At 40.5% G+C, this 13,799-nt stretch overlaps 1 protein-coding gene across 3 annotated transcripts in view; it reads left to right on the plus strand.

Moving 5' to 3' along the window:
- Positions 1-13,799, plus strand: part of EBF2 (EBF transcription factor 2) — a 141,564-nt gene that overhangs the window by 100,028 nt on the left and 27,737 nt on the right. For all 3 annotated transcript variants that reach the window (XM_063358678.1, XM_063358679.1, XM_063358680.1), the window contains exon 7: positions 5,966-6,047. In XM_063358678.1, coding sequence (XP_063214748.1) covers positions 5,966-6,047 — 82 coding nt within the window. The remainder of the gene's footprint in view (positions 1-5,965; positions 6,048-13,799) is intronic.

Below are 13,799 nucleotides of genomic sequence, written 5' to 3' on the forward strand. Positions count from 1 at the left end.
CAGGAGTTTTGTGAAGATTAATTAGCTGCTGTTTGTGGAGTATCATATAAATACTCTGGATTATTGTAATAACCTCACTCATTTCTCACACAGTATAAGGTGTGTGTTCATTTAGAATGCCTTTGTGCGCTGCCTGATCCCACATTGACTATAAATGCTGGAAAAGAGTAGGAAATTTTCTCATCAGCTCCCTAATAATACACACTGACATAATAGAACGGAATTACTCCAGAGATAAATATCCAGATTATAAAGAAGTCTTCTACTGTGATATTCATTAAAATCAAGATGATGATATCAAACAAATGCAATTAATTGATTTTAAACACTGACCTTCAAATGTATGTGCAGAATCTGACCTAATCTTTTTGAAAGGAAGAAATTTGAAGTGAAGCCTTCTACTTTGTCGTGTTGTGGCATGGGCTAGGGTTACGTGTCACACTTATCTCAGAGTTTGCAATGCCAAGACACACAGGGTGAGTTGCGGGGAGGATGGAGGAGACCCTGAGCTCACAATTTCCTCACTTTGATGGAGTTGGAGTCAGGCCCTCACTGTAATGATAGTTTTGAATTTCATAGTATATTTAATCTTAATATTGTTCAACAGGAGCAAAGATATTCATAATAATAGCATCTTTTTGTGGGTTTTTTTGTTCACTTTGTGACTTTTTGGAAGCACTTTAATTATCCAAGCAGAATGCCATTGTATCTTTGTATTTTCCTTAGATTGTAGCATCACAGGATTTGCTGATAAAGAGAATCATACTAGATGGTAGGCGTGTTCTCATGCCAGAAAATGACTGAGGCCATGAATTCAAATTCTACAGTAACCCACACAAGACAGGATTATCTCAGTATTTGCTTTACAAGGGATATTTTTGAAGCGTACCCAGAGGCTGTTCACAAGTTAAAAACAACGTTATATCTCTTGATTCTGTACTTGTATTTTAAGAAAGCACAAAAGGTGGCTAGGAAGGTTAGTTAAGATGTAGAACCAGGAGTCAGGAGATGCGAGTCCTGGTCCCAGCTCTGTGGCAGACCTGCGATGTGCCGGGGACCAATTCCCTCCCAGTTCCAGGCCTGGCATCTTTGCCTGTAGGACGGTGAGTTACACCACCTGCTGCAGAGGGCTTTGGTGAGGCAGAATTAATTGAAGTTTAAGTCCCATAGAATGGCGCTATAAAAGCGCAAAGCGTATTATCTGTTTCTGTGCTTCCATGTGGTGAGACTAATCAGTCCCAGGTCTTGTGGCAGGGTTTTAAAAAAACATTAATGGATTTTTTTTTTAAACTACACCGTCTGTTGCATGTGGGACTGCTCTTTAGGGCTTCTGTCTAGTCCTGTTGAAGTCACAAGAAAGATTTTTTTTTTTTTTTTTTCTGACTCCAACAGGATTTGATTAAGGTTCTTCTCAATCATCTGAGCTGGCGGATAAACATTCTGAGAGGTGCGGAACGTGCTTTCTAGTTCTAGCCGCGGTTTTAAGTTGCCTGAGGTAGGTACAGAACCTAATGATACAGGCATAGAGAGCCAAGGTGGGACTCTGGCTCAGCAATTGCTTTGGAAAGAGCTTGGGAGATGGCAGGCCTCACCTACTTTGCCCTTCCCTCTCTCGCTGTCCATGGACAGCCGTCTGCAGGAGAATTTCTTCTGCCTCAGCTGCATTATGGGTTGTAGGAGCGCTCCCGCTCCACTTTCCCACCAAGTCAGACTGGATTGCTCATAGGATTGCTGAAAAATAGTTGAGATAACGCAGCTGTCTTTGTACTGGAGTGAAAAAGGGGCACTTAAATGATTCATCAACCCAACTCCTCAGCATGATGGTAACTCCCAGTAGGAGGAGCAGTAACTTTTAAAATAGCTCCCTCTAAATCCTAAAAGAGAGAGTTCTATTTAAGGTGGCATTTTGGAGGCCTCCGCAAGTGTAGCGGTCTGTAGACAGAAAGTGCGACTGTATGAGAGAGACAATGGGAAAAAAAGGATAAGTCTATAGTCATAGCTTAATTAATTTTATGTCTGTGCATTAAGTCAATCAGGTTTCCTATAGCAATGCCAGGATTTTTAGTGATAGTCATTCAAAAGCATTCAGGTTTTCCCCCAGCACCCTTAGATGTTGAGCTACGAGAGCAGCGGGCCCTGCTCTTGCTGCTTGGCTGGGGGCAGAGCTAACACCGTCCTTAGCAAGGAACAAAGGCCAGCTAAGAAACAGGAAAATGAGCTAATTTTTAAAAATTCTGGTCTTTATTTTTTGATGTGTGCATAGGTTAAGGCCAAAAACTGGCTAAAGGTTCTCATTTAAAAAAATTAATAAAGCCTTTCTGCAATTCTCCTGTTACCCCTAAATCAGCTTCATTTAGTGTTAAACCTTCCCTCCTCTTTGCTCCCCCCCAAGTCATTTTTATTCTAATGCTGCAATAAATATTAATGTCTTTCCCAGATGCAACCACTTAAAATATATACGTATATATAACGACCTACCAAATACTTCATGCAGATGCCCAGTTGCAGCTCAAATTTGACTGGAGAAACTCTGACAGGAAAAAAAGAGAGTCGTGGTTCAGTTAGAAGACAGATAAAAATTCTTGTGTGTGTGCATCTAAATAAAACTAAATCTAAATCTGGGGTGATGGGAGGGAAAACTGTCTTGCTGCAGCGTATCCAGCGAACTGCAAAGAAACTACAAATGTCTTAGCTCAGGCAATAAATATGAATACGGCTCCAGCACTTAAGTACTCAAACCCAAGGGCAGCACTTTCAAAGTGAGATAAGGAATTACTGATGCCTGTTTTGTGATATCTTAACGGTGCACAATTTTCAGCAGCTGAGGTGCTCAGCAATTCCAGAAAGTCCTTTAAGTTGTCTCCAGTGGGACTCCCAAAATTGCCGTTGGTTAAATGTCCTGGCTAAATCCCCTCAAGCTGAGTGCGTTTGCATGCTGCATGCTGCTTATTGCAACGCAGCCGATGAGCGATGGGAACGCTCTGCCTCTTGGAGGAGGCAGACGGCTCGGAGAGAAAGGAGAGTTTTGTTTTCTATGTGTTTTTAATGGACAATACATCTGTTGGTATGAATCAGCACAGATTTAATTGAAATCCGAGTTAATTTTCACATACGCTGCTGATTTACATTTGCTGGGGATCTGAACCCCAATTTTCTGGAGACCTTCAGCAGAAAATAAAAATTTAGTTCGTTGCCATGTAGTGTTGCAGGGTTTGGTCACGGGTGCTGTTAAACCCTTATAATTTGTACCTTTTTGTGTCTGCCTTTCAGGGTTTGTGTAACGTACAGTACCGCAGTATCTTAGCTCTTCCCAAAGGCAGTTCAGCTGACGCAGCCACTTCTCTTACAGACACCTTTCTTTGCTCCAGTTTTCTTCCTTCTTTAGTTCGTGTTGAGCGTTTTTCTTATCTAGATGAATAGGGATGCAAGAATTGAAAGAAAAATGAAAAAGGAAACCGGACATTTCCCCAAATAATTAGATCTTTTATTTTTCCTTTCTTTATTTTTCCTTGAAAGTAAGAACTTCTTGTGGATTTTTGTTTGCAGTTATCTTCCAAAATAATGGCTTAGCCAGCAGCTTGTTGTAAAAGTGACTTGCCTTGGTTTCGTTAGATAGTTTGATTCTGTTCCACAGTTTTCCCTTCCATAGGTAGATCTCAGTGGCAGAAGCAGTTTATGTATCTGCAAACATCTTTTTATGTCTGGAAGCAGAGGGCAGGATAAAAAGAAGGGTTTGTGAGTAACATTTTTGGCTCAAATTCTCCTTTGAGTGTGCCGGCATGCATGGCGTTTTTCCTTCTGAAAACATTCTTACAGATAAAATCTTGCTTATCGAATCAGTCAAATACAAGAGGTCACAGGTTTTAGCGAGAGGAGTCGATAAGGCTGATTTGATAGAATATATTCACTCAGTGCTGCTCCGGAGGCACAAAGTTGTGTGGGATTTTGAGTTGGGAATAGGCAGAGGTGCCCAGGGCTCTGCCCTCTGAGAGCTGGGCAGCGACACGTCTCTCCTGCTGCACCCGAATGCCACCAGGCAGAGGGACCGCGGCAGGACGCTGTGCTGTCACCCTCCGTGGGGCCACGGAGACAACCCGGGAGCTCTGAAAGTCAGAAACGCGAAGGAACGATGGAGATAAAAATAACCATCTGCAAAAATGCACACCCAGAGAAAAGAAATCTCTTCGATATTTCTAAACTGTTTGTGAGAGATTTAAGGAGAAAAGGAATGTTTTAATTTAAAAAGCTCACTGGAAGGATGTATTTTGTGACAGTCATTTTATATGACGTTATCTGGGTCTTTTTTGCGGGTTGAGTTGTCGGCAGGTTTTCAAGGGGTTTTGTTTGTTCAAGCAACATATAAATGGATCAGATCCTTCGATATTTCTTTGTATGTTTGGGGCAGATGGCAGAGAAATCCCGCGATGTGAGTGGTGCAAAGAAAGTGGCAATGAGAAGGGAGAGCGGATTTCTGCTTTATTGTCTGGCGTTAGGACTATTTTGGTTGTTGTTGTTGGTAAACCCTAGGAAATATACATCTTTCTCCTTTAAAGTTCTAATTCAAGGCATGAATGTGTGAGTTCTGAAGGGACTTAGGGACTGCGGTAAAAAATCGTTGTCATAGTAACAGAAAGGGAAATAGGCCTGGCTCACCTGGGACTTTAACTTACTGCAAAAGCGGATTTTTTTTTTTAAGGAAAGCACTCGGCAGGAGAAATAAATAAATAAATTCTTCTTTGTATTCCAAATCAATTCTTCAACTATTTATATTTTCTTATAGCCAAGTCTTCTTCCTTCTGAATCTATCTTAAAGTCTTGGAATTTTTTATTTTAATTGTTGCAGTTAAACCCATTTTGTCCGACAAACAGAAATGAAAGGAATCCCAGAAAATATTTTCACTTGCAATAGAGGATGCCAAAAAAATTTCTTGCCTGTTATGTCTGAATTTTGAAGACATGCTTGTTTTGCGTTTAATCCAACAGCTGTGATTTTTCATGGAGTTTCTTTACCTCTGAAATTCACAAGTTTAATCAGGTTAATCAGAAAACAAAGGGATGGATCCTCTCCTCCCTGGATTTGACACAAAATTTTGTGGAAAAGCTTATAGGAAAATGCCTGCCTAATATTTCTAAACTGGCAAATCTGTATGTTGTAGTGCATAGTGTTGGATACGCCAGTCAAGTATGCTGAGGATTCAACTTGCGTACACGACAAGCTAAATTCTACAGAATAATAACACATAAAGATAAGCGTATGTCACAGGGCAAAAATAACTGGCACGAGAACTTTGTGCGAAGTTAATAGGTTTATCTGCTTGGACAGCATGAGCTGTCATGTATTACTTCAGGTTGGGGTTTTGTTATCCTCTCTCCATATCTGTGTAAGATTATAATCTGGGCTCCTGGCAGTTCTGCTTCTCCGCTTTAGTCACCGAAATCTCAATAACTGAAAACGCCGTCATGATGAAATCTCCGCAGCTTCTTCTGGGAGCTGTATTTGTTTCTGGTTTTTAATTCATTCGAAGTTTCAAGGCTTATCTGCGTCAGAGTTGCCCTGTCCGTTTTTGTAGTTTTTACAATAGTGTTATCCTTCGATATTGTTTCATGGAAAATCCCTTCAGACAGCGACAGAAAGCCCTTGTATGCAGGGGAGAGATAAAGATTCGAAAATCGTGTGGTCAAACGTGCAGTGAGGAAATGGGCGTAAATCGGAGTAGAAACGTTGACTTACACCAGCTAGCAGCCCAGTTCCGAGTGGATTACAGTCATATTGGCTGTAGTTTCCCTTTTTTTAACTTATTTGTTACTGTTTGGTTTGGTTTTGTTTCTGTTTTGGGAAGTTCTTACAGTCCTGGTCTACTGATACACCATCGTGTAAATCACTACGATGTAGACTTTAAAACAGAATATAACAACACACGTTTTGTTACGGTTAAAGAAGTGACATGGTTCTTTATCTTTCCAGATTCTTCTTAAAATTTTTTCTCAAGTGCAATCAGAATTGTTTGAAAACAGCAGGAAACCCAAGAGATATGAGACGGTTCCAGGTAAGTTTTATAAGGCTCAGCATTAACTTGTCTGCTTTTTTTCCTTTTTTTCCTCTTCCCTCTCCTCTTGCCTACATTGTTCATAGTAAATGTGATGACAGTATATGATAAGCCATATCAGATATTGTTAAAAGTTTTTCTCCATTTGTTCTGTTTAAACCTTTTATTTCCCCCCTTTTTTCCTCTTTTTCCACCCTGAATCCCCAAGGGGAAGTGATGTACTGTACCAACCAGCAGTGGATATTTGATTTGACACCCTCGGGCAAAGCACTCGCACATACAGCTGCCCACAGCAGGGATCGTGTTTGTGATACTTAGATGCCTCAGAATTTTTCAAAGTAGCTCTGTACGTGGTACACAAGCAGCCTCCTCATTTCCCTCCACTCCCCATCTCTTCCCGTCTCTTTTGCCTTTTAACTCTCTCATGCCCTCCCTTTCAGCTGCTTTCAAAAAAGAAGCCAAACCAGTGATGGTCACTTTAAGATCTCACGCAGCAAAGCAACAAGACCCGTGGGACAATGACCCAGCTGCTTTGCAGTGAAATCTGCCACTGGTTTCATCATAGCTGTCGCTGATGGATTGTGAATCCCAGCTAATAAAAACACAGAAGGAGGTGAAGTGTGTCACTGGTGAAGAGAAAGGCAGACGCAGTCTCCCATCATTCATACCCTAACCTTTTAAGCAACTAGGTTTAATAAATAAGTATTTCACCTGTAACTTAGCCTGCGCAAAAATGTAAACGGAGTGCTCAGGCCTTTAAACGTCCTGGATGCAGTGTCTCCGCTCTGCGCGGCGTGGAAGGTGGCAGGCAGAGAGGCTGTAGAGGAGTGATGCTAGAACTAACTCTCACGCGGTCGGGAGGGAGGCAGCGTGGTCCAGCGCAGGGACACAAGATTGCAGGTCAGGTGGTTGGACTGTACCACTAATTAGCTGGGAGACCTTCAATGAGACATTTTGCCTTTCTTTTAGTGTGTGTTTCCACCTCTCCAAATGGGGTTGCTCACCTTGGTAAAACTTTGTGCTCTTGATTCAGGAGAGCATTTGAGGAAGCGCATGCGTGCTGTGCCCGCCGGAGCCTTTGACATCTACTGATGAAAATCAGGACTGTCCTCCTAAATGCTGCTGCTGCTTGTTATCATTATTATTGAACTTTCACTCGGTCACATCCCTGATAGAAAGAGGATTTTAGCTTATTGAGGGGTGTGGGATTTTCTGGCAGACCCGCAAGACTTGTGGTGGGAGGGAAGGTGACATCCTTAGGTTTGGCAACTCATGTTTCAGTGCTTGGGCACTTGCATCACTTTCCTCATTTATAAATGAAGTTAAAACTCTGCGGGAGTTTAGAGTTGTTTAAAACTTTCCACCAAAACATGTTTTCACAGACCAGTGATTTTTTTTTTTTTTTAATTTTACTAGCAATGAAAAATTAACAGGAGGTATATTTTTATTTAAAAAAAAAGTTTAGCTTTTAAGAGAAATACTGCAAAACAAAAGCTTCTGAAAGCTCCAAAAATTTTAAAGAAATGGGGGCAAAAAATAGAAAAGAGTTAATTTTTTGTTTTGAGCAGAAATAAATTTAAAGAAAAACTTAATTTTTTTTCACTAGTAGTTTAAAGAGACTGCAGTGACTTCTTCATTCCGTGTTTTTAGAAATGGTAAGACATGAGAAAAGAGAGGCTCATTGTTAGGAAATTTGTACTGATTTTTTTTTTTTTCAAGTGGCAATTTCAATGAAGAAAAAACACCAATTAGATATCATCTGCCAGGAATGTGAAAAAATCTGAGAGTAAAGGAAAACTGGATTTATAGCATGTAAACAGATCTTGTTAGCTCTTAGAGTCAGCTCGAATAGCTGATTGTGGAATGTAATGAAACACAAATACAGACTCTCTTTTTGTTTTGTTTTGTTTTGTTACGAGTTTGTAAAAAATCTTACACAAGGGTATCCTGATTAGCACCTGGGGATTCTAGGCACTGCCGTGTTACAAATAATATTGGTTGTAACAGCCAAAATATAAGTTCTGGATCCAAATACACCTGAATGCTGAAGAAATGGAGATCTGATTTCAGTTTCGTGCCAGCTGCCCCCTCGCTATGGCCAGTGAGACTGAAATCCCAGATTTCGATCGGGTGCTGAACTGCAGGAGGATTTTACATCTAATTTTTTTTGGCAGAATCTATCTCTAGTATCAGCCTTATTCTTTGTTTCCGTTCTGTATCTTCACACCCCAAATGGGGATGTGATTGAGCCAAAAGACCTTCACATTTCCAGTGAAACACTGAACGGGGAAACTGAAATGAGTCTTTGAGCACCCATCTAGCTACTGATGGAATCTTCATTCCTGCAGCCCCTCCACCTGCCACGTGCCTCTTGGATATGAGAAAGTGTGGCCTCGCTTTTGATCTTTATACCAAAATCAGCAGTTTATTGGAGAAGAAAATGAGCTGGGAGAGACTCTTCATCTGGGTTTTCTCCTTTACAAGAAGCCAAGCTGGAAAACTAGAGCCAAGTGAAACTCTCTGGTTGTGTTCTGCAGGGCTCACTGAAAACCCTGTGGCTTCATACCCTTTGAGTTTCATTGTGAGATATCAGTGCAAAGCCCCAGATTAATCAACATCAGGGAAAACCACTAGGCTTAGCTTACTTTTTGTCAAAACTAAAAATGTTGACAAGACTTTTTTTTCAGAGTTACAAAAATTAACCCTTTGAGACAAATTCCAAAATACTTGCGGTTTTGAGTGAAAGCAGGATCTTCATTCAGGCTTGTTCAAAACTGGACGCATCAGGTTATAAGCTTTGTTCTGGTCTACGGAGGTCAGCGTGTATAAAAAAGGATACAAAAAGTAGTTCAGTTGCTAAAATTTGACACATTGGGAGTAGAAAAGCTCTGTGTTCCAAAGGAAATTAGCCGTGATGAGCTGTAAAGACAATAAGCACAGAGCTTGTTTTCTGTCTGCCTCATTGTTTCGCAGGTTAGAAGCACGGCTTCCCTCAATGGAAGGGAAGTTAAAGAGTGTTCTTGAATGCTCCACTGTCTCTGTCTTCTGGCTCCTCCTATTTTTGGTTGATTCTGGGGGGGGCTTTTTTTGTTTTGTTTTTGGTTTTTCAATTTGGGCAAACGCTTTTTGCCGGCTGCTTGTTGAGCGTGGTCTGTCAGCTGCCCATAAAGTCAGAAGTGGGGAAAAAAAGATAGAGTACTTCAAATATTAGCGGTGTGCTTGCACACTGTGAACATACTCATTTTCATCTGAATTGTGAAGATTTACATGGGGCAAAGTAATTAATGTGCAGAATTGTTTATTAGGTTTAAAAGGGCAGTTGTTCATCCTACCAGTACTGGAACATGTGAGTAGAGTAAAAGCAGTCAAAAAGCACAGTGCAGTAGGGTACTTTATTCATTTTACGATTTAATTCATTATGTTTTATTCTTGGGCCACATCTAAAACCTTTGTTGGTTTTTTTCCTAATAAATTATTTGTACAGCTGTTGCTATTACGGCCCTCCTCTTTCAAACATTTCCACGCATTTCACTTTCCTTAGACAGACTTCTGCAGCGATGCTCAGCTCAGTATCTTAATTCGTACCTATGTTTTTCTGCAGAACCAAATATATTAATTTGCAATGTTGTAATGCTTGTCAGATCTCCAGGAGACATTAAGATACTCTTTTTTATGGTTATTAAAAAAAAAACCAACAAAACAGAAGAGAAAATCCTTATATCGAAGTTCTCATTTAAATTGCTACTGAAACCTGGAACTGAAAGGGTCTCATCAAAAACCGATTTTGCTCTTTAATAGAGATGGAATGAAAGCCCGAAACGCAGGCTTTGTTGTTGAGACACAAACATAAATAAGAGACATGGAAATAGTGCTGTACAATGCATCTTATTGAGTTCTTCCAGCATGGAAGAATGGTTACTCATGTCTGGAAAAGTGTCAAGTTAATGCTTCTGATTAGAGATGGGTGTGAAGCTCCACAGTTTGGGCTTGGCTTGGCTGAGAACCAAAGTTCCAGGGCGTTGGGATCCAGTCTCTGAGCCTGGCCTCAGCCCCGCTTCTAGATAGAAGATTTAGATATTTTGTAGTATAGTTACAGTATGTTAAACAAAATTAAATGTTAGATTTCACTTATATCACACTCGTTTAAAAAAAAAGGGGGTGGGGGAGAAAAAGGGATGGAAAGGTTACATTAACACAGCATTGTAAATTCAATACAGCTCCAGATGCCTGAAGAGGTTGGGGTTTTTTTCGTATAATTCTTTAGTTTGGAGAGCAACACCAGCTGCTTTGTGATCACGTTAACTATTTGAAATTTGCTTTGATATTAAGAGCTTCAAAGATGCAATGAAAATCTCTTAACTTTCATTTTTTAATCAAATACACAGGTTTTCTACTGTTGAAAAAAATGTTGTACCCCAGAAGTTAAAGGATGCATGATCATTATTTTAGTGGGTTTTTTTACCCAGTAGTAACATAATTCTATTGTGAATCACTCACTACTTAATGTCTGTCAGTGGCTAAAGCAGGGAAAGAGAACCTTTCTAGAACTAATGGATATTTTCACGGTTACTTGATGGCTGCCCAAATACATAAGCAGATCGAGTAATATATCCTTGTGAATTTAACTGAAGCAAATATCAATAATTTATCAATGAATATATTTCTGAGTAAAGATTTTCGGTGGAAAACTGAAACAGAAAGCAGCTAAAATCCCCTATTCAAAGCATAGTGCTGCCTGTTTGAGTTCAGCTAATCTGAGTTTCCGTAGGTATTGTCATTACTGTCATTGCTGTATTCGCAGTGAGTGATTCTCCCAGGAACAGAATTAAAAAAAAATAATATGATGCCCTCCATTTAATGAGGACTTCTCCTAGAGAACTTGATTGAAGCCCAATGATACTTAATGGTAACGACCGGTGTGTAATGGGGGACAATAATTCTGTGGAATTAAGATGAGGCACTTCAGCTAAAATGCTTCAGCTGAGACCTGGTACTAACGCATTAGACTCCTGTTGATTGGGAATTCTGCTTCATCCGGTAATGCACTGATTAAACAGATCCTATGGTGCCATGGTAGAGAGAAATGGTACAAGGCAGCAGACCATCGATACTAACAATGGTCATCTTTGAACCAACGTGCCTTTTTAGAAACAAAAAGAGAAAGGTCACCAATTGCCCTCTGTTTTCAGCAGAAATCATGACATGGAATGTTTCCTGGCAGGTATCCCCCTCTAGGTGTTCTAGGGAGAAAGAGAAAGGAAAAATAACAAGGTGAATCCCTGGGGAGATTCCCTTCCTGACCTCAGAGTGGTTGGATCCAGTTCAGCATCAGGCACATGACAAAGCTGGCTGTGTGTGAGAATTCTCCCATTTAGCTTCTAATGTGAAGCACTGAAGGATCTGTGTCGTTCAGGAAAAAGAAAAATGGGTAGGAGTGGTGGGATAATACTGTGAGTTAGGGATGTTGACTGTAAGAAACAAAAAGGGGCAGCAAGAATAAAACGTAACTGGTCTAAATCAAAATCCTTTACAGACATGGTAAAAGAATGTGTCAGAGACCCCCATGGTCAGATTTGGATATGGATAGAAGTCACTGAACTGTTGTTAGAGAGGTGAATACTGCACGGACTAATGTCATTATGGGAGACTAATTTCCCAGGTATAGATTGTGAAACGTGCAGCTCCTATCAGCAGAGTCTCCAGCTATTGCTGGATGGTGGATTTCTTCATCAGATAGTGACTGACCCAACAAAAGGTGATGTTACTTTAGATTCGATATGAGTAAGGGAAGGACTAACTGCAACTGCAAAAGAAAAAACACCGAAGGAGCTTAATGCACTCAGCTCTGAAGAGCAGCCAGCCTCTGTGACAGTGAGTGGCCAGAGTTGTGTATCGTCTATTAAAAACAAACCACAGATGAGATTCTGTGTCTCAGGTGGGCTTTGCCACTAGAAAGAAGGATACATTTGAACCATTGCACCCCATTGATTTCTTGTTTGGAATACAATATACTGGTTTAACTGTATTCAAATGAGAATGAAAATGAACTTGAAGCAGGTGCAGGAATGGGTCATTAAGGTGACTGGTGAGCGGACAAAAGCTTGGCTCAAATACTTCAGTGACATGCGCTGCTAAGGGATGTAACTGCTGTCTAAAAGTATCCTAAGGTAGGTCAGAGTGGGAAATAATAATTTTAAAGCTAGTGTTAAGTATAAACTGACGAGGAATAAATTTAGGCTGTAAACCACAAATTCCCAAACCATCAGGACAAGTAGGCTTTAAAACAAGAGGAGTACCAAAGGCAAGAGCTTGAAGTGGTTGAAGATAATTTTATAAAAGTAGCTACGTGGTTTGGTTGTAATAGCAGGAGACTGGATGTCAGTGACCCAGGCATGGTCTTCCACCCTTGTGCCCCCATAATCTTAGGAGCCCCCATCCCTGAAGTGAAGGGATGTGCATAGATTTTGCCTGTTGGCCGAGAGTTTGCAGTGGGCTGAGGGGCTCAGGGAGGATTTCCCAAAGAATTCAATGGAAGTTTTGAGCAGAGAGAGGCTGCTGGCATTTTTCACATTGTTTATCTTATTCCTAATCCAACTATGAAGCAAACACATTATATTCTAGCATCTACTCCTGTATTACTCGCTCGACCAAAACGCCTGTTGACATCAATGGGAGCCCTGTCCAAGTGAAGACAGCAGGATGAGGCCTGACATCTTTTCTTCCACCCAGATGGAAAATAATAATAATGATGATAATTTTTAAAATCCTCAATCGTAGTTATTCTTTTGAAAAGTTAAAATAACATGGTGCTGTGACTAGAGAGTTATAAGGGAAAGTGCATCAGGAATGTAATATTGTTTCCAGATGTACAATGTCATAAAGAATTTTTTCCACACTTGGAATGGTAACAGGAATTTTTTGAGAGAGATCATTTACACAGTGATGAGATATGTTACATGTAAGTAAATGCCTGGATGCCTGGAATGTTTGTACCATATGTCTAAATAGGTGTCTGTGAGTGATACAGCTTTTGTATATACAATGATGTGTATTTACTTGCATGTATGTGATTTGAAGAGGAGCATAGGTTAGAATATAGAAATACTGATATAATGTATAAGTGGGGAGGAAAGGTTGTAGTAGCCAGGTAAAGGTTCGTAAAGAAATAAAACACTTTGAAGTGTGCAGGCAAGCGAAAGAGGGGCAGAGCAGCTCAGAGAACCTGAGTTTAACGTGCTGAAGACAGTTTGACTGAATGTCATGGTAGGTGATCCCTCATCGTGGTTTTTGAGCAGGGATTACATTACAGAAATCCACCCGGGAAACAAAAATAATGTGGAGATACAGCACATGCATTTCTTCAGTACTGCTGGGGAATCCTTGGTTTATGTCTGTGGCTTCGTAGCTAATAACAAGACCCTTGCAGATTTGGAGAGAGAATCTTAAGAACTGTCGAAAACACCGCTGAGATGCCTGTAATTCCCTCACTGTTCCTGGAGATCGAACCTGCATTTGAATGGATGAAGGAATAACCCATTGCCCTGTATATGTCTTGCTTGGTCGGTTGTCCGCCGAAACTCCAGCAGAGGTGACAGGTTGATCCAGCTGTTGGGCAACACAAAATCTTTAGTCTTTATGCTGTCTGTGTCAAATTTAGCCCTCAGCTCCAACTACCGACATCCATGGCCTACCTGACATATTTTGATGTTCTCAGATCATTCCCTTAGGATTACATTTTGCATTAACTACTGA

Source organism: Chroicocephalus ridibundus, chromosome 23 (assembly GCF_963924245.1).
Source record: "Chroicocephalus ridibundus chromosome 23, bChrRid1.1, whole genome shotgun sequence".
Taxonomy (NCBI): Eukaryota; Metazoa; Chordata; class Aves; order Charadriiformes; family Laridae; genus Chroicocephalus; species Chroicocephalus ridibundus.